Here is a 20,786-nt window from a genome sequence, read left to right on the forward strand (position 1 = left end):
TTCTGAGGAAAAGCTGCCCTAAAACAGCAGCATTCAACCAGATGACAAGGATTTTTTTGAGTGCATACTATATGCCTGACACTATATAACTATACAGGCATCAAGGACCTATGTCCTTCATCCTCATCTGCAGTCTGTCTGCATGATTACAGACAGACACAAATGCTATAAGGAAGTAAGTAGGAACCAGTGAAAAGGAATGAAGGGGAGGAGGTAAATAGAACTTACCTAGATGGAGTGATCAAGGAGGGTTTCTCTGAGGAGGTAACATTTAAGCTAAAATGTATAGGATATTGAGGAGTTGGTCATGCAGAGAGAACAGTATTTGCAAAGAGGCAGGAAAGGATTTGGTGCATTTGATGAGTAAAAAAGAAAGAACAAATCTGGAGGCATCACATTATCAGACTTCAAACTATACTACAAGGCTATAATAACCAAAACAGCATAAAATACAGGCATAGACCAATGCAACAGAACAGAGAACCCAGATATAAAACCATCTACCTATATAACCAACTGATCTTCAACAAAGCAGACAACAATGGGGGTGGGGGGGTGGGAAGCCCTATTCAATAAATGGTGCTAAGAAAATTGGATAGCCACATGCAGTAGAATGACACAGAACCCCTAACCTTTCGCCATTCACAAAAATTAATTCAAGATGGATAAAAGACCTAAACCATAAAACTACAAGAATTCTAGAGGAAAATGTAGGAAAAACTCTTCTAGATACTGACCTAGGCAAAGAATTTATGACTCAGACCCCAATGGTAATCATGGCAACAACAAAATTTAATAAATGGGATTTGATTAAACTGAAAATCTTTTGCACAGATAAGGAAACAATCAACAGAAGCCGTCTATGGCCATACCACCCTGAACACACCCGATCTCATCTGATCTCGGAAACTAAGCAGGGTTGTGCCTGGTTAGTACCTGGATGGGAAACAGAGCAAATAGACCTACAGAATGGGTGAAAATATCTGTAAGATACACATCCAATAAAGAGCCCCAGTACTTAACAAAGAACTCAAGCAAGAAAAAAACATTTAAATGACTCTATTAAAAAGTGGGCAGAAGAGGCCAAATGCAGTAGCCCACTCCTGTAATGCTAGTTCTCTCAGGGTCCAAGGTGAAAGGATTGCTTGAGCTCAGGAGTTCAAGACCAGCCTGAGCAAGACCCCTGCCTCTATTAAAAATAGAAAAATTAGCAGGATATTGTGGTGCCTATACTCCAATATACGTTTGAGGGTACTATGAGCTAGGCTGATGTTTCAAAAAAAAAAAAAAAAGGAAAAAAAGGTGGGCAAAAGACATGAACAGAAGCTTCTCAAAAGAAGACAAATAGCCAATAAACAGACAAAAAAAAAATGCTCAGTATCACTAATCATTAGGAAAATGCAAATTAAAACCACAACAATATCACCCCAATTAAAATAGCTCTTTGTAAAAAAGCCCCAAAATAATAGATGCTGGTGTGAATGCAGAGTGAAAGGAATGTTCCATGCACTGTTGTTGGGACTGTAAATTAGAACAACCCTTATAGAAAAACGGTATGGAGATTCCTCAAAGAACTAATAGTAGACCTAGAATTTAATCCAGCAACCCTACTATTGGGTATTTATCCAATGGAAAAGAAAACTTTTCATCAAAAAAATACCTGCCCTCAAAAGTTTACTGTAGCACAATTCACAAATTGCAAAAATGTGGAATCAACTCAAGTACCTATCAATTCATGAGTGGATTAATGAAATGTGGTACATAGTTAGAGTCCCCAAGGGAGTGTAGGGATGATATGAAAAAAATTTATCAAGAAATAATGGTCACAAATTTTCAAAAGTTGATAAAAGCAATAAACCCAAACATGTAAACAGTTCAATAAACCCAAGCGCAAGAAACATGAAGAAAATTAATGTAAAGCACATCATAATCCAACTGTTTAAAACCAGTAATAAAAACAAAATCTTAAAACCAGTCAGAGAAATAAATAAAAGAAAAATACACAGCTATGATTTAATAAAAATAAATAAATAAAAAACCAGTCAGAGGAAAAGACACATTACTTTAAGAAAAACAAAGATAAGAAAGATGATAGATTTCTTTTCTCCCAAGGGTGTGGGGAGTGTAGAAGAGAAGCTAGAAAACAATACAGCAATATCTTTAAAGTCCTAAAAGGCAGGGGGGAAAAAAACATACCAATCTAGAATTCTATACCCAGCAAAAATATCTTTCAAAGATGAAGGTAAAATAACAACTTTTCACACATACAAAAGCAGAAGGAATTTGTCATCAACAGACCTGCCCTTAAAAAAATGTTAAAAAAGGACGGCGCCTGTGGCTCAGTCGGTAGGGCGCCGGCCCCATATGCCGAGGGTGGCGGGTTCAAACCCGGCCCCGGCCAAACTGCAACCAAAAAAAAAATAGCCGGGCGTTGTGGTGGGCACCTGTAGTCCCAGCTACTTGGGAGGCTGAGGCAAGAGAATCTCTTAAGCCCAGGAGTTGGAGGTTGCTGTGAGCTGTGTGAGGCCACGGCACTCTACCGAGGGCCATAGGATGAGACTCTGTCTCTAGTAAAAAAAAAAAAAAAAAATGTTAAAAAAAGTCCTCCAGGCAGAAGGAAAATGCCAACCAAAAATTTGTTATCTACACAAAAGAATGAAAAGCATTGGAAAAAATGGTAAAACAAAACGAAAAGAATTGCATAGACAGACTCACAGCCAGATTCATAACTAAAAACTTACTGTTTAGAACCAAATTTCTATGTGGACTAATTTAATAGATCATATTCTTTTTTCCCTAAAACCCAATCTGCTTTTTGTCCCACAACAATGAGAGATTTATTCATGTGATATGGTAAGAATACTAATTACCCAAAGTAGAAGTATGGCTATCTGCATTACTGTTGAAATCTCATCCATGACAAGCAGCAGCCTGACCTCAAGGACCGCCCAACCCCCTCTAGTGCCAGGACAAAAAGCAAGGATTCTTCCTAGAGGAAGAATAAGGTCCTTGTGTTAATCAACTCTAAGTCAGGGGTCAGCGAATCTTTTCTTTTTTGTTTTTTTGGTTTTTGTTTTTGTTTTTTGAGACGGAGTCTTACTGTGTCACCCTCAGTAGAGTACCTGTGGCATCACAGGTAATAGCAACCTCTAACTCTTGAGCTTAAGCGATTCTGTTGCCTCAGCCTCCCAAGTGCTGGGACTACAGGCACCCGCTTTAATACCCGGCTATTTTGTTGTTGCTGTTGTTGTTGTAATTGTCATTGTAATTTAGCTGGCCTGGGCCAGTTTCAAACCTGTGAGCCTCAGTGTATGTGGCTGGCACCATAACCACTGAGCTATGGGCACTGAGCCAACAAATCTTTTCTTAAAAAAAAAAAAAAAACCTCACGCCTATAATCCTAGCACTCTCAAAGGCCAAGATGGGTGGATTGCTTGAGCTCAGGAGTTCAAGACCAGCCTAAGCAAGAGCAAGACCCCCATCTCAACTAAAAATAGAAAAATTAGCTGGTCATGATGGGCACCTATAGTCCCAGCTACTTAGGAGGCTGAGGAAAAAGGATTGCACAAGCCCAGGAATTTGAGATTGCTGTTAGCCGGATTGAGACTGTCTCAAAAAAAAAAAAAAAAGGCAGACCTGTGGCTCAAGGAGTAGGGCGCCAACCCCATATATCAGAGGTAGCAGGTTCAAACCCGGCCCAGGCAAAAAAAAAAAAACTGCAAAAAAAAAAAAAAATTTGATACCCCCCAAAGAGCTTTTGTTTATGTGAGTTATAACTACCTACATTTACCACATTAGAAATTAAAATGGAGATTTTCTTTAATATTTATTTTTTTCCTCTTAAAATAACAATAACATTGCTTTTGCACCATCAGTGCGAATATTAACACAGTGAAAAACACCAAATGACATCTTAGTATGAGTATGAAAACAGACTGACCCTGGGAAAACCTATAGTGGTCCTATAGATCCACTTTGAGCATCACTGACCTAGGAGTGGGTGGCAACAAGGTAGAATAGGCAGACTGCATCCAGCCTGGCCTAAAGACCAGACACACACTCTCTTTTGGGAGTATTTATGCCTTCATTAATTTTCAAGGAGTTACAAGAAGAAGAAAAGTAAATTATAATACAGTCTTAATTGAGAGGAAATACCCGCACAACTGAGAAAAGGAAACAAGTATTTAGATATCTGAATACCTTCTGGGATCCACGGTCAGGATTAGACTTCTGTGAAGGCAGACACCAACCAAGAATGTCACCTTACATGCCCTGATTTCACATCTTGCTATCATGCTGATGGCTTAGCAATTAATTAAATATAGGGTTTGATATTTATATGCAAGAATAAGAGCGTGCATTGACTAATGATTTTAGCAAATCAAAGAAGATGACTTTGGGATCTCATAATCATGCCACACAGGAAAAAGCATTCTTTGCATTTAATGTCTCTAGCTTTCAACTCTTCATTATTCAACATTAGTCATTTGACCAAATCAGTAAAAGAACACAGGACAGGAACACAAAACGTCTTTGAGGCCTTGCTGGTATACACAGAGCATAGAACGCACCTCTACCAGGTGAACCTATTCAATTATGCTGACACCACATCACACACCCACGTGCTATGAAATGTGCGGACTCAAATTCTCTTCCTTAAGCAAAAGCACTTGGAGTCTGAATCATCAAACCCAGGCAGAACATTTTCTTTTCCACCAGTAAGTACCAAAGGATCTTAAAATCATTTTTCTGTTCAAGTTTGACTTTCCTGTTGGTCTCTGTCTTGATTCAATCTCAGCTTATAGTGGCCAATTTCAAGGCAAAGCTATAGTTAGATGGGTAGAGTGAGAGCGGGGGGAAAAAAGAAAGCAATAGCAAGGACAACGATGGCCTCCCAGCTACTAGCCAAGCTCCTTCCATGGATAGCTTCAATTTAAGAAAGCTCCATCTAATTTGGCCCAGGGGCAGAGGCCAAACAAGGTAACTATTCCCTTCCCAGGCTGGAAGATGGCTGCCTCTTAAAACTAAGCAACAATAGCCTATTTGACTATTCCTTTTTTTTTTTTTTGTAGAGACGACAGAGTCTCACTGTACCGCCCTCGGGTAGAGTGCCATGACTTCACACGGCTCACAGCAACCTCTAACTCTTGGGCTTACGCGATTCTCTTGCCTCAGCCTCCCAAGCTGCTGGGACTAGAGGCGCCCGCCACAATACCCAGCTATTTTTTTGTTGCAGTTTGGCCGGGGCTGGATTTGAACCCACCACCCTCGGCATATGGGGCCAGCGCCCTACTCACGATAAAACAGTCTGCTGTGAAGCTCACAAATCTCCTAGGAGATTATTTTTAGATCCAGTTAATTTAATTGGACTGACGCTTGCCTGGGGTCTGAACTTCAGCCTTGAATAATGAAAAACTCAGAAAGTATTGCATTTGTGACCTTTTTTCTCTTGGAAAATACATTCTTCAGAACAAATTAGACCAAGCTATTCAAGCAACAATCACAGGCTGTCCATAACCTAAGTCATAGGGCACAATCTAGAAAACAGGAGGAGAAAAAAGAAAGCCCACAGCCTCCAAACTAAACTGAAGCAAACTGATATGGAGTTTGGGTTTCCCCAGGATGGGGTTTATACTCCACTGTTTGACTGAAGGAAGGCACTTCTGCCATCATTTGAACAAGCCCCATTTTCCATGTCATCTTCATCTGCAGGGGTAATGGAGTGCTAGTTTCTAGACCTAAGGAGATTTGTTTATTTATGTATTTTTAAAGAAGATGCTTTGTGGCAGTGATCTCATCTAACTAAATTAAGTCGTGACTTGCTGCTGGGCTAGGCCTCCTACTGCCATTAGACACAGCATACTCCAACCAGCAGCATGACAGAATTTAAAGGACTAATTTCCCCACAGATAAAGAGTGGTAACACATGCTCTGTTTTATACCCTCTTCCCTCCAAACAAGGTAGGATAAGATACACGGCCGCCTCTCTCTCCCATTTCCAACAGAGCAGCAAGATAAATGTGTCCTTGCCAGCTGCTCTAAAGTAAATGAATTTGAGGGATTACAGGGCAATCCCCCAGGGAGAAAAGGCTAAAGACACAGCATTGGGCACACAGCAAAGGCTCATTAAATATGGATTAAATAACTTATGTTCACTTTCTTTCAGAGCTTAGGTATTCATACAGGGGGAAAATATTAATATACAACGCATTAAATATAATAGTGGTTGAAACTTAAGTGTCTCCCTTTAGGAGCTAAGAAATGCTATCTGTCTGTCTCACACTCTACCCACCCACCTCTAGCAAAGCCTTCTTGGTATCAACTCTTACATATAGATTTCATTCCTAGTTCCATTTTTTTGTTCTATAGATTTGTTTTCTCTTTGCTTTTTCTTTCTTATTTTGTTCCAATTTTATTATTTGATGATTTTTCAAACTGCTATTAGTCCACTATAATATAAGGCAGAATATAAACAAGGAGATATCATGATTATTTTTTCCCAAATCAAATACTTGGTCATTTAATGAGTGTTCTCTTAGAGACGATGGAACTTAAAGTTTAACTTGCTGTAAGTCCTGAAAAATGTAGAATGTACAAACTCCTTCCGTACAGGAGTTACTCTCTATCCCTAGAATCATGGGGTCCACTGTGCCCCCATGATTAATCCCATAATGACCCTAGCACCATCAGATCACATTCCTAATTTGGTTCAGATAATGGGATATTCAATCCCAAAAATGAGCAATAACTTCTAAGAATGAAATGTGATTAAAAACATACACATTACTTTCAAGCAAGGTAAATAATAAGCAATGAATGCATGTGGTCATTTATAGAAGTAACTCTAAGGGAGGTTTAGAGATGTTTGCTGATGGAGATGGGGACAGCATCCAAGTTGAATCAGAATAAATAAAGCACAGATTTAGATACCTTATGAAAAAAACACCACTAAACCAAATCAGCTGTATTGTGCCCAGCCCACAGGAGAGGGCATCCTGACCAGAAGGCATGAGTGTGCAGTCTGCTTGGCAGGCACAGTATGTTACCATGAGAAATGTATGTGACTGGCTGACACTATCCATTAAAACTTGTTCAGAGTCAAAGCCCACCAAGGAGCTTTCCAAGAGTAATGGGATTTTCTATGCACGCTTCCCTGAATTGAGGGGGGAAAAAAGCAAAGATTAGCCACCATCCAGTGCCATAGTCAACTTAGCAGTTGCACTTCTCCCTCCAAGTTGACAAATCGGCATTTTATATGTAAGATTCTGGTCAGTTTTGTTAACCTGGATCAGTCCCTTTGAAAATGATTAACTGTGGAAAAATGCCCCGCACCAAAATTCCATTCTCAGGCTTCTAGAAAGAACTTAGGTTTAAATCCAGTGACCCCTGGAATCCTTCAAGCTCTACCTCCTGAGAGTACTCTCAAGCTATATAAAAGAAGTGAAGTCAGTTCCCTATTAAAGAAAAAACTTTCATTCAGTAGAATCTTTCCCATCCGGATCATAGAAGATGCATACAAAAGACAGGAAACAGAATCTACAGCTTAGAAAAAGGTGACATAAGTAAATAACAAAAGATAAAAATACGTAGAAAGACTACTGGAAGATGTAAGATCATTATTGTTATTATTTTAATAATTATTATAAACTAAAGTAGAAGAACCAAGTAAATAGACTTTAACTGAAACTGAAATTAAAAAAAAAAAAAGTATATATATGTCACCCTGGGTAGAGTGCCATGGCATCACAGCTCACAGCAACCTCAAACTTTCGTCCTAAGCAATTCTCTTGCCTCAGCCTCCCAAGTAGCTGGGACTATAGGCGCCCACCACAATGCCCAGCTATTTTGTTGTTGTTGTTACAGTTGTCATTGCTGTTTTAGCTGGCCGGGGCCAGGTTTGAACCCACCAGCCTCGGTGTATGTGGCCAGCACCCTACCTACTGAGCCACAGGAGCTGCCCTGAAATTTAAAATATAATAATGATTTTTTTTTCTGAGACAGAGTCTAGAAGAAAGATATATAAACAAAGGAGAAACTTCTCAAGAAATTAAAGTAAGCTAAAATATTACCGGTCAAGCTAGTATACTTATTCCAATGACAAAGAAGCCTATGAAAGCCAATTTTCTGCCCATTAGATATCTCTGTTGATTGTCCAGGCTGTTCTCAAACTCCTGACCTCAGAAGATCCTCCCACGGCAGCTTCCCAAAGTACTGGGACTACACGCCATGAGCCACCATGCCCAGCTCCCATGGAAATCCTAAGATTGTAAGCAAATAGACTTAGCGCCACAACCCTCCTAGCTGAGATCTTCGGCAACCTGCAAGCACTGCTCCTCAGACCTACCGTGAGTGCCTGGATCTCCTCTTCAGCTTCTGCTGTTGTCTCCTCCAGCTCTGTCTTTGCCTGGCGAAGCTGGCTCTCCAGGGCCGCCCGAGCAGCCTGCAGGGCTGTCAGCTGTGACTCCCGCTCCTGCAGGGACAGCTGTAGCTCTGTCAGCTGGCGCTTAAGCTCCAGTTTCTGCTCCTCATGCTCTAGACTGACCTGAAAGAGAGACACAGACAAATCCTCACTGGTATGAAGAGAAGAGAAAGTGAAGGCTCAACCTGCAGCTGAAACCTGGTCTTACAACCGCATATCAGCACTCCCTGGAGTGGGGGAAAATGCAATGGAACAGGTCTGACTTCTACTCATCTCAGAAATCAACAGGAGTGAGAACATGTACAAGATGTGTCTCCTAACCATCCCTTATTCTAAAATACCCAAATGCCTAGGAAAGCTTCAAAAGAAAAACCATATAGCAAGAATCACAAATAGAAATTATGACAATTATTCATATTAGAAAAACATCTAAAAGTAAATGGTTATAAATAATATCATGTTAGTAACAGGGACACCTTTACAATTTGAATGCAAATTAAAAAAGACTGAATTCTATTTATTTTAGATATTCTTGCTCTAATTTGTTCTCATTAGGTAATCCACATTCATGTCACATTACAAGCTAATCGTTCTTCCCTCCATCTGCTCATTCAATCCATCTACTCAATGTTCCATCTACTCATTCAAGAAAAATTGACTCAGCAATTCCTGTGTAACAAGGATTATGGAGGTGAAAGTCTCTGCCTTCAAGTTGGGGAGGAAAATGAAAACCAACCATTTCCACATACTACAGTCAAGTGCAAAGGACCAAACATGTAGGGATGGCATGGGAACACAGTGGAGGGCTAAAGAGGTAACTCTGGATCTATTAAATTCTAAAGAAGTATCTATAGGAGTCAAATAAGTAAGTAAGAGAGAAGGAAAATTCCAGGGAGGGGAAGCAAGACATGCAAAGGTATGATGGAAGACACATCCACTGACGATGGCATCCGAGAGACCAAGCAAGTAAGAGATGCTCACTGCCCCCAGACAGCTCACTCATTGTCTAAGGGGACAATAACAAGAAAACACAGTAATGAGCAAAGCACAGAAGGCTATGGGGATACACAAACAAGACACCCAACCCAGCTTTGGAGGGTCAAAGAAGGCTCCCCAGAAAAGGTGACATCTAAGTCCCAAAGGCCATCTGGGTGAAGAGATGGATTTGCAAAAGATTTAACCTGAAGAATCAATATTAATTTGAGGTGGGGCAGGGAACAAAAACATAGAGGAGTCAAAGGTGACTCCCTCATTTCTGGACAGGTGAGTTACACAGAGAGAGACCATTGGCTATGACAGGGATTAGGTGGGAAGAGCCAACTTGAGGTGAAACATCTGAAATTCAGGCTTGCCATGTTGAACTGGAGGCCCATGGGAGACATCTAAGTGGAGATGTCTAATGTCTGCTGTGACAATGGGTCAAAACTCTAGAACAGTGGTTCTCAACCTTCCTAATGTTGCAGCCCTGTCGCGACCCACAGGTTGAGAACTGCTACTCTAGAGAAAGGTCTGGGTTGGAAATCTAGACCTCAGGTCAGGGAGAACCTGAATAAATCAGTGACAACTGAAGCCACAGCTGTGATCGCTCACTCGTAGTGAGGATGTGATGACAGCAAAGACAGTACTCACAATGCACCAGTCACTGCATCAATTCATTCCATCCTCATAACACCAGCATTACCTCCATTTTACAGACAAGCCACCTGGGACACTAGCAGAACAGGTAACTGAACAAATGTCACAGCTAAAATAAGGACAGTACCAGCACTAAAACCCAAGAAGTCATGCTCAATGGTGTGTGCTCACAAATGCTGCACCTTATGGTCTCTCTTATTAAAATGCCCCCAGTCAGAGCAAGGTTGGCCTCTATTAGCAAGCCCCCAAATTCCCAATGCCACTTGGCAAAATCAAAAGAGCCAGGTGACAGTGAATCAAGGGGAGATGGGGGAGCCGGATGCTGAGCAATAAAAGGAGAACCTAGGAGCCCTGCACCTTTATGACTCCACACACTTCACCAGAGAAGAGCTAACACTGCACACAGGGAGCTGGGGGAAGGCCAAAGCCCTTTAAGGTGGATCAAACTCCAGGCAGAGGCCTCTGTCCTCAATCTCAATAGCAGCATGTAGCCAAGAGAAGGAGGACTGACCTTGTTATATTTAGAGCTAAACTCTAAAACTCCCAGGGAGAATATAGAGCCTGAACCTCTTGTAAAACATCTTAAGTTTCTCCTACCCTCCTTGGAGGGCTAGATATAGTGATTCAAGTAAAAAGCAACAAGCTTCCCTAGGCCATTTTAATTGCCCAAATGAGCTACAGCTGCACAACAGGCTCTTAAGAAAAGACGTGTGGAAAGTAAAGGCAAAAAATAGCCACCCCAGGCCCCCAACCTAAAGAGGTCTGTCTGCATCATTTACGCTCACATATTTAAGGCTGACTCTACCATGATCTTGTTGTTAAACTTACCAAAGGGTACAAATACAGCCTGGATAACAGAAGGGAAACCACCACCTAAAGTTTTCAGATAACCTAGAACAAGGGTTCTCAAACTTCAGGGAGTATAAGAATCACCCCAGGTGCTTGTTCAAAATGCAAATTCCTTATCTCCCCCATTCCATTTTAAAAAGCTGAAGATGTTAGAAAGGAATGTGCATTTTAAAAGACATTCCAGATGATCCTAACATAGAGGTCCGTACCTTGGAAATCCCTAAAAACCATGAGATATCACAATTTTTCTGTCCTTTGAAGAACTGATTTCATTTTAATATTCCAGTACAGAAATACACCTCAACATGAGAATTCCCCAAGGTTTAGTCTTCAGACCTCTATCTGCTTAGCAGTACCTCCTTAAGAAAGATTATCTGGTGTTTAAAGAATCCCATCACAAATATGAGAGCAACAAGTCTGCAAGAAAGACTGTCTTCACTCCAAGCCCAGCCTCTGACTTGAAATTACCATTGTCCTGAACTGCAGTTGTGATTCTGCTGGTGCCAACTAACTTTTGCCCATTAGCCTGAATGCCCCCATGTCGGGAATGGATCTGTCTTATCACCACTGTAGACCCAAACTACTAACTAGCACACAGCAGGCTTTTAATAAATATATAAGGAATACATGAATGTAACATTATGGATTCAATCAACCTCAAACATGTATACAACCGAATTTGTTATATTTTCTTTCCCCAAACCTGGCTACTTGTGTAGCTTCTTCATGTCTCTGAAGACAACTACCTTCCAATCAATCAAACCTGAGTTTGGTTATCTTTTAATCTTGCACTGTCATTATGAGACCTCTGTCACCATTATTGAGCCACTATGTACCCACCACAGGCCAAACTCTGAGCATTGACTAAGTCAAATTGCCCTCACTAAACCCTGATAAAGGAGGACTCACTCACTCCCATATGTCAGGGGCACAATTTACACAATCCTCACAGGACCCCGTGAGGGAGATAAATTAACACTGACATTTCACAGATGAGGAAACTGAAGTGCAAAGAGATTAGGCAGCTTGCAAAACTAAGAAGAGGGTGTGGAATTCTAACTCAGACCCTTGTGGTCCAGTGTGAGTCCTAACTGCCACGCATAACACCTCACATGTATGGATTTGTATTTGAAATCTGTTGGTCTGGGGCCCAAATCCTCCGACAAATCCTCCCAGGAGATCACCCTTCACTCTCACCTCCCTCAACCTTGTCTCCAATTCTAGCAGCCGATTTTTGTCACTGTGGTCTTGGTGGCTCATTTTCTCCAGCTGCTCTTCCAGCTTTCGGTTCTGGGCCTCCAATTTCCCAGCCTGTGTCTCCAGGTAAAATTTCTGTTGCCTGAGTTCAGAAATCATCTCTTCTTGGGCCTTCCTGGTGGGGGTGGTAGGAAGATCCAAACAAGAAAACAATCTCATTAGAGTTGAGCTTGTGCTCTCAGAAGGACAGATGAAAGTGGAATGAGATATGCGTCTTCATTAAGTGGACAATGGCCATTCCTAGGTTAACTCTGTCCCGATCTGGTCTCATAGCCAGGGGGAGCTTGAGGACTATTCCGCTGTCACCACTCACACTACCACACCTAAGGTCAAGAGGGAATCAAAGAGATACTAAGATTTCATTCCTTTAATAGGCCATTTTTTTGCCCTTTGAGAGTGTATGTAGGAGAGCAGAGGGGCCTCTTAGAGTACTGGACTTAGGTAACTCAATAACTCCTTAAGGCAGGCCCCAGGGAAGAGGAGCAACAAGGAGAAAAAGTGCTATTCTGGAGCCAAGTGCAGTGGTGCACACCTATAGTCCCAGATAATCAGGAGGCCAAGGCAGGAGGATTGCTTGAGCCCAGGAGCTCAAGGCTGCAGGGAACTAAGATCACACCACTGCACTCCAGCCCGGGGAACAAAGTGAGACCTTATCTTTACAAACAAACAAACAAAAAAAGAATGCTATTCCTTCTAGTTCTCTGTAGATCTTGAAGGATCTTAGACCTCCCCACCAAAATGCTTAGAAGAATAAAAAATAACAAGAACTCAAAGACCAAAAACAATCCTAAAGAAAGAAACCTAAAGGGGGAAAAATTCTGGAGATTGTAATTCTCTGGGAGAAAAAGATGAAAATCAACATGATCCTGTAACACAGACAGTCCTTGCTAAACTCCAAACTTCCTCCCCCAGGGCCTAACCGAATGACAAGATAGTTGGCCCAATTTGATACACACAAGATAACCTCTTGCCAGTCACAGGAGGCAAGTTTGGGAAACAAGGACTGCAGCTTTCCAAAAGCAAACTATAAACAGCCTATTAGAAAAAGCAAAACATTTTATAACCTAATGGTAATTTGAGGCATTTAGGGAAACCTGAAGGAAAAAAAAAAAAAGGACATGGCAGAGTAGGACGACTTGAGGCAAAGCAAGATGACGTTAAGGATCCCAGGGCCAGGCTGAGCTACAGAGTCATTCCGTCCACTCCAGCTCCCTCAGGCAGAAGGAAATGGACTTTGTGCCCCAGAGGAGAAGCCCAAAGTATAATAATGTAGGTATTTAGAATTTAAATACTTACATGTTCCTTTGGGTAAAAAGACTGCTGTTTGCCGCAAGTTTGTTGGCTTCAGACAGTTCTACAATCCTCTGTTCCAGGGACCTGATCTTGGAATCCATAGCATTGATCATCTGTGAAACACAAGGCAGCTGTGAAACCTCACACTCAGATCATTACACCAGTACTGGAGTAATGCGAGCCATGAGAGCTGGAGAGTCAGCATTCTGGCCAAGTAACAAAAGACTCAACCAGTATTCACCCTGCAGTACGTGCCAGTGGACAGGACTCAATTGTTTTTTTCAGGGATTAAATGTCCCCATGCTAGCTAAGTGGCTTGCATTAAAATCACACAGACGGACCTAGTCCAGAACCTAGCATCCTGTGAGAGGCTTCATGAAATGCCTGGGTCCTCTGCATGTGACCTGAGCCTGTAGGAGCTTCTAACTTGAATTTACAAGTTCACACTTATCATCACCCATAGAGTTGTCACTTTCCGAGTGATTCCTTCTCACCCAGCCATCATTGTTCTAGATTTTCTACATCAAAGTTTCCTCAAGCTAATGAATCATACGAATGGTTAAAAATGTAACTTTCCAGGACTCTCCCTTAGAGATTCTGATGTGGAAAGTCTCAGCGAGTGAATATTAACAAGCACCAAGTGAGCAGCAAGTTTCTGAAACAACTGCCTGTGTGGATTAGAAAAGAGCAAAACAGGCAAGTGAAAAGAAGGGAAATGCGACAGGACTGAGGGTCACCGGGCATTTTGTCAGGGGGCATTCTGAAGGACAACCCTCTAGCAGATGGCAGATCAGCAGAAGTTCTTGGAAAAGAACACAAAGGAGCGTGAAAGTGGCCACCCTGAGCCACCACCTCCCCAAGTGCTGGGGAGAGAAAGCTGTTTCTAGAGAAATCTTCGTAGGATCAACCAACTCCAAAGGATTAATCAAAAAGAAGAATTCACCAGAGGAAACAGAATTTTCTCGGGTGTGTGATTTTGGAATATTTCAAAAACTCGCTTTTGCAAATTGGCTTTGTGACTACTTATACCTACCGCCTTCTGCTCGCTGAGAATTTTGCCTTTCTCATGGGCCTCCTCCTCGTGTCTCTGCATCATATTCTCAAGATTCTCCTTATCAGCCAGGTCTTTCTTTATCTGATTGTCCAACACCTATGGAAACAAAAGAAGAAGTGAATGCTCTCAAGAGCAAAGCAGAGCAGAAAAGACAAAACAGAGGCACATGAGAAAATGCAGGAAAGGAGGACAAATTCAATGGAGAAGCCCAAAGTCTCCAAACTCTGGGGCAAAGAGAAGGCAGAAACCAGGGTTCTCTTTATCAGCCGGGAAAGAATTAAGTAATCAGATATTATCATCAAATGGCAAGAAACCAGTGGACCAAACTATAAACATACTTTAAAATCAGCAGCCAAAAAACCCAGAGAGATCCTATATATATCGAAAATGAGGTAGACCCCAGAATGAAAGGGGGTAAAAAAGATGTCTCTAGTGATCTAGACCTATAGAATAAAATTCTTATAATCTGCAAATTTTACCTGGGATAACTTTTTCTTAGCCAATGGACCTGTAGTTTTCAGAACATTCCTTGCTCATAATTTGTACAAAATTAATTCTAGATACTCCTGGGCTGTATGCAGAGGGAGAGAGGCTGAAAGACAGAAAAGTCTGTGTCACCAAGGCTGATGTTCAGAGACAACCCTGGACCAGAGGACTCTACCCACCAATAATGTAGGTAGAAAGTAGACAGACTGAAAAACGACAACATAAAAGAAAGAAATAATAAGCTTCTTTCCTCCGTTACTTCATCTGATCCAGCCAGGATCAGAAAGGTTAAATGGGAAGAGAAACCTTTCCCAGGGGAAGAGAAATCATGTGTTCTTGGTGCTGAGAACACAACTGTAAGCACCTACTGTTCCCAAGAGGAAAAAATAAAATGGTAATGGTGTCACCGCCACCAGCTTCATCTAATGTTCTTTGGGGCACACACAGCCCCACCAGTTGCCAAAACAACAAGCAAAAATGGAAGGAAAAAAGAAGACAACATCATAATTTGTCTGAGCCTTTAACCACAACCTTATGTTTCTCATCACAGAGAATTCATTCTGCTTTTCCCAGTGACATCAAGGACAACAGAACATTGGGAATAAAGCTGAAAGAACTGGGGTCACAGATGGAACTGAAATCTGCCTTTCCCACAATATCTATTGTGAAAGGATCTTCATAGCTCATGGGGACATCATCCCTAAAAAAGAGCCAGTCAGCAGGGAGGGGTCCACATGATAAGGAAAGATAGGAATGGCTTTCAAAGAGGGCTTTAAACTAGAACTAACTGATGTAAAAAATAGAATGAGAGTTCGTAGAAAAGACCAAAAGGTGGGAACAGGGTCATAAGAGAAAGGAAAAAGCTCAATAACATGAGAAGTGGCCTGCTCTCTTAGATGTCTGAGTGTGATTCTAAAATTATTAGCAAGAACAGGGTAGAATTTAGGGTATGATTATAACTATCACTGAAATGCCTGATTGAGGCTGGAACAAGAACACAAAGTAGAACAGGCTAAAAAAAAAAAAAAATGCTTTTATAAAGATTCTAGTCAGGAGGGCAGGAGAAACACATCTTTCCCTGACATTCCTTGAGATCTCTACAAGTTCTTTCCATCTAGAAGGCAGCAGATACCACGTAATATCTAGACCCAGGATGCTTTTTTTTTTTTTTTTAAATGAGGTGCCAAAGCAATGAAATACATTTTCAGGATTGTTCTGCTCAAAATAAGACCTCAACTTTGGCAATGATGGATACCAATAAGAGGTAAGTGTGGGATGAAAGAGACAAGCCTCTATCAAGAACATATGCATCGCTCAGGTTTCACAGGGTTCAACTGGCAGAAGAATGAACAAAAAGATGTGTGGGGGAGGAAATGAAGCAAAGAGTTTGTCTGAAGTGAAGGATTCCACCAAAGCCATCTAGATGAACTTAAGATAAAAAATGGCTTTTAACAGAAATGTCAATATAATCACCCAAATCACAAAATGAATTTTACAAGAGTTATGTATGTATTTTCATCATGCAAAAAGTACCAGTGGACTACTGTACACACTCTCATCATTTTCTGAAAATTAGTTTATGCCAAAGACAAAAGTTTAGAAGCCAGTAAACATTCAAACCAAAAGGATTAGTATATAAAGTTTAAAATGCACTTAAGTAGGGGATCACATGAGTATACTTTGAGATCAATTTTGGGTTATTTTGCTATATTTCTTTTAGCGAAAAATACCAAGGGTAAAAGACAGCAGGTGGTGATGGTGATGATGCTATGTGAGCATGTATGTGTTTGGTTCTCTATGAAAGAACCATTTAACTCTTTGAAAATATCAGAATATGGGGAATGGTGAGAGGGAGGGGAGAGAAGGTGATAGGTGGGATTACACCTGCGGTGCATCTTACAAGGGTACATGTGAAACTTAGTAAATGTAGAATATAAATGTCTTAACACAATAACTAAGAAAATGCCAAAAGGCTGTATTAACCAGTGTGATGAAAATGTGTCAAACTGGGTGGCGCCTGTGGCTCAAGGAGTAGGGCGCCAGTCCCATATGCCGGAGGTGGTAGGTTCAAACCTAGCCCCGGCCAAAAACCAAAAAAAAAAAGAAAATGTGTCAAGCTGTTTATAAAACCAGTGTATGGTGCCCCATGATCGCATCAATGTACACAGCTATGATTTAATAATAATAAAAAAAAAAAAAGAAAATACCAGGTCTCATCCAGGAATTATCAAAAAATGTCTAATTCTTTAATTTGGAAAATGTCCTCTTTTACAACTATTAATATTTATTAGGTTATAAAACATTTATATTTGTCCAGAATAGAAAATAAATTAAAATTACTACAGGATTTGTAAAAAAAAAAAAAAAGAAAGAAAGAAAGAAAATATCAACCTAATCAACAAGATTATCACTCAGCGCCAGCCACATACACGGAGGCTGGCAGGTTTGAACCCAGCCTGGGCCAGCTAAACAACAATGACAACTAGAACAACAACAACAACAAAAAAAAAAAAAATAGCCAGGCATTGTGGTGGGCACCTGTAGTCCCAACTACTGGGAGGGTGAAGCAAGAGAATCACTTAAGCCCAAGAGTTTGAGGTTGCTGTGAGCTGTGACGCCACGGTACTCCACCAAGGGTGACATAGTAAGACTCTGTCTCAAAAAAAAAAAACAAGAAGAAGAAAAAGATTATCACAAAAATTAAAAACCTCCTTTAATGCCTGATTGCCAAGGAAAAGAGGTAATATCTGAGATATAATAACCAGTACCTGTGATATGATTTTAAAAGGAAATTGATAGGCTGGCATCAATTTCTGATAAAACAGAGAGCTAGATGTCAGGTTAGCCCTTCTACCAAAAATGATTTAAAATGCTAGATAAAAAAGACTATTTACTCTTTTGTTCTCTATTTGGTAAGGATGTGAATAAAAGGAAACCTTCATGCCACTGGTCGGAGCAGATGTAGTTATACCCACTGTAGAACTCAGTTTGGTATTTCTACCGAAATCAAACATACACATGACTCCATGAGTTCGCAGATTCATCCCTAGAGAGGCGTATCAAAAAGAAATGAACACATATAGTCACCAAAGACATGTATAAAAATGATACAATATAATGTTATAATAAAAAATTAAAATAAGCCAAATAAAAAAATTAAAATAAAAAAGTAAAATGCTAGATAAAATGTGGAAAATAACTAAAAATAACCATTTTAGTTATTTTTCTAAAAGCACATAAAAGTTGGTAAGAGAATGAAAAATTACCGACTAAAAACTAAGTGAAAACAGAATCAGGGAAAGGTCAGAAGAACACAAAACTGTTTTTGACCTGAAGTATTTACAACGAACAGAATAAACTTGAACTTTCAGTTTTGAAAGCTTCAAAGATCAAGAAAAGACAGAAATCAAAGCCCAGGGTCCCTCCCAAGGTAGACACACATTCTCATCCAATGCCTCGAAGAATTCCCATTAATAAATTACAGCTTATTAAACTCACAAAAGGAAACAAGCAACATGATAAAGAACCAAGAGAAACAACAGAGCAGAAATAGAATCTATAGAAATCTAATACTTCAGATATTGAAATTACCAGATACAGACCATAAAAGACTATGCTTGAAATATTTAAAGCAATAAAAGGCCTGTAAACGAAAACAGGGAACAGAAAATCATTGTCTTAAATAACCTAGTACACTTGGAAAAGAATCAAACAGAATGTCCAGAAAGAAAAAATAACTGAAATTTAAAACTCAATGTATGAGTTTACCAACAGATTAGACACAGCTAAAAGTTAGTAAATTAGAAAATAACTCAGAAGAACTTACCCAGAATATAACATAAAGATGCAAAAGAAAAAACAGAAAATATGGGAAAAGGACAAATTGGAGGTGATCTAACATATGTGCAACCAAATTCTGGAAAGGAAAGAGAGAAGAGCAAGAGACAATATTTGAGATACAATGGCCACTAGTTTTCTAGAATTAATAAAAAGATACCAAACTATTTAAAAGCCCAGTAAATCTCAAGCAGAACAAAGAAAAAGAAATCCACATCTAGATCTATCATAGTTAAGCTTCAGAACAATTAAAGACAAAGCACAATTTTAAAGAAAAGGCCAAAGAAAAAAGATAGATCACAGATGGCCCCCAACTTACACTTTGTTGACTTTATGGTGGTTCTATCAGAACATAACAAGTCAAGGAGGACCTGGACATAACAAGTTTCAACTGTTTACAATGGATTTATTAAGTATTACGTGATATTTGATTTACAGTATTTTCAACTTACAATGCATTTATCTGGACATAGCCCCATCATAAGTCAAGGAGCATCTGCACTTTCAAAGTGAGCAATGGTTAGACTGACAGCTGATTTTACAATGGTGATACAAAAACCAAAAGTCAATGGAATAATATCTTCAAAAAGCGCTAGAAGAACACAACTGCCAACCTGGAATTCTATCCCCAGCCAAATTCTCTTTCAAGAATGAGGATGAAATATAGACAAACCAGACAGACAAAAGAGCCTGTCACAAGCAACTCTCCACTAAAGAAAGTTCTCACAGTTATACTTTAAACAAAAGGAAAAGGATTCCAGTTCTGAGATACAGGAAGAAAACTAAAAGCAAAAAATGTGGTGAATGTAAGGCTAATTCTAAATAATTGAGGACTGGATGATAATGAGTTTTAACATTTTAAAGATGGAATTGAGATAAACAATCAAATTTTTTTTTAATTTTTTTGAACTTCAGATTTCCAACGTATTTCCAATACACAGGTAATACCCCCAAATCTCCCACATGGAAAGAGGGCAACAATTACTCCTTTCGGCTAGCAAGTGGCCAAAGGTGCCCAGCAAGAGAGGGAAGCTATGTGGTGCTACAGGAGAAATTCCAGGAAAGATCAGAAAGGGTCTTTACTTTAATTTTTTCCTCGTAGTGTTGCTCTTTCTGTTTCAGGTGCACCTCTAGGTGCTGGGCTGAGACTTGGGCCTCCCGGTGTTTCTCCTCCAGCTCCTGGACACAAAAGAAAAGATGGTCAGGTGTGCAAAGAGAAAGGCACAGTCAGTGTATGCTACACATTCACAGGAAACATGACTTTGGTACAGGCACCACAGGTAACAGGCATCTGATCCTCCATTACTAGCCCTAAGGCTCTTGGGAAGGAAACCACCATCATGCCTTCGCCCTGGGCTTTCCAGGTCCAAGTATTCACACACATATATACACACAGCTCACAGGCTGTGAGGCCTGGGACCAGAAACATGTCAGCGTGACAGGTCAAACAAAGGCAGCTCTTCATCTTTGCGTAGAGAAATAAGAGTAACAAGACAACATTTGAAAGTTTAGTACAGCACAAAATCCCTGACTACTACCTTGAACCTCAGGCCATTTTCACTGTGATGACAGCCTTAAATGAGAAAAGTAATTTTAGTTTATTATTAGGATACAACATATTTTGTATTTTCCTCATTGACAAAATTATTGCTCAAGAACCCGTAGCTAAATAGGAAAACTAATGTTACAATTCAAGCACTTCAAGCTTTAGATGGTTATTTTAACTGACTGGTAATTGGAGTATGTGAACATCTGGAGATGCGCATATTATATAATGTTTTATGTAATGCTAATGCGAACAAAGTCAAACAAAACACACTGATAGCAATGACATAAAGAGGTACACATATATACTAAGTATCAGAAAAGAATTTGGAGTAATATAAATAGCTCAATTTTAATGTTCTTTTAGTTTTTATATTGCTAAGTCTTCTGCTTTTAAACAAGATTGTCATT

At 40.1% G+C, this 20,786-nt stretch overlaps 1 protein-coding gene across 4 annotated transcripts in view; it reads right to left on the bottom strand.

Moving 5' to 3' along the window:
- The window catches only part of CIT (citron rho-interacting serine/threonine kinase), a 184,009-nt gene that overhangs the window by 58,950 nt on the left and 104,273 nt on the right, over nucleotides 1–20,786 (bottom strand). For all 4 annotated transcript variants that reach the window (XM_053587769.1, XM_053587768.1, XM_053587767.1 and 1 more), the window contains 5 exons: nucleotides 19,914–20,009; nucleotides 14,487–14,603; nucleotides 13,457–13,566; nucleotides 12,101–12,275; nucleotides 8,345–8,542 (listed from right to left, as the gene is read on the bottom strand). In XM_053587769.1, the coding sequence (XP_053443744.1) occupies nucleotides 8,345–8,542; nucleotides 12,101–12,275; nucleotides 13,457–13,566; nucleotides 14,487–14,603; nucleotides 19,914–20,009 (696 nt within the window). The remainder of the gene's footprint in view (nucleotides 1–8,344; nucleotides 8,543–12,100; nucleotides 12,276–13,456; nucleotides 13,567–14,486; nucleotides 14,604–19,913; nucleotides 20,010–20,786) is intronic.

This window comes from Nycticebus coucang, chromosome 4, assembly GCF_027406575.1.
Source record: "Nycticebus coucang isolate mNycCou1 chromosome 4, mNycCou1.pri, whole genome shotgun sequence".
Taxonomy (NCBI): Eukaryota; Metazoa; Chordata; class Mammalia; order Primates; family Lorisidae; genus Nycticebus; species Nycticebus coucang.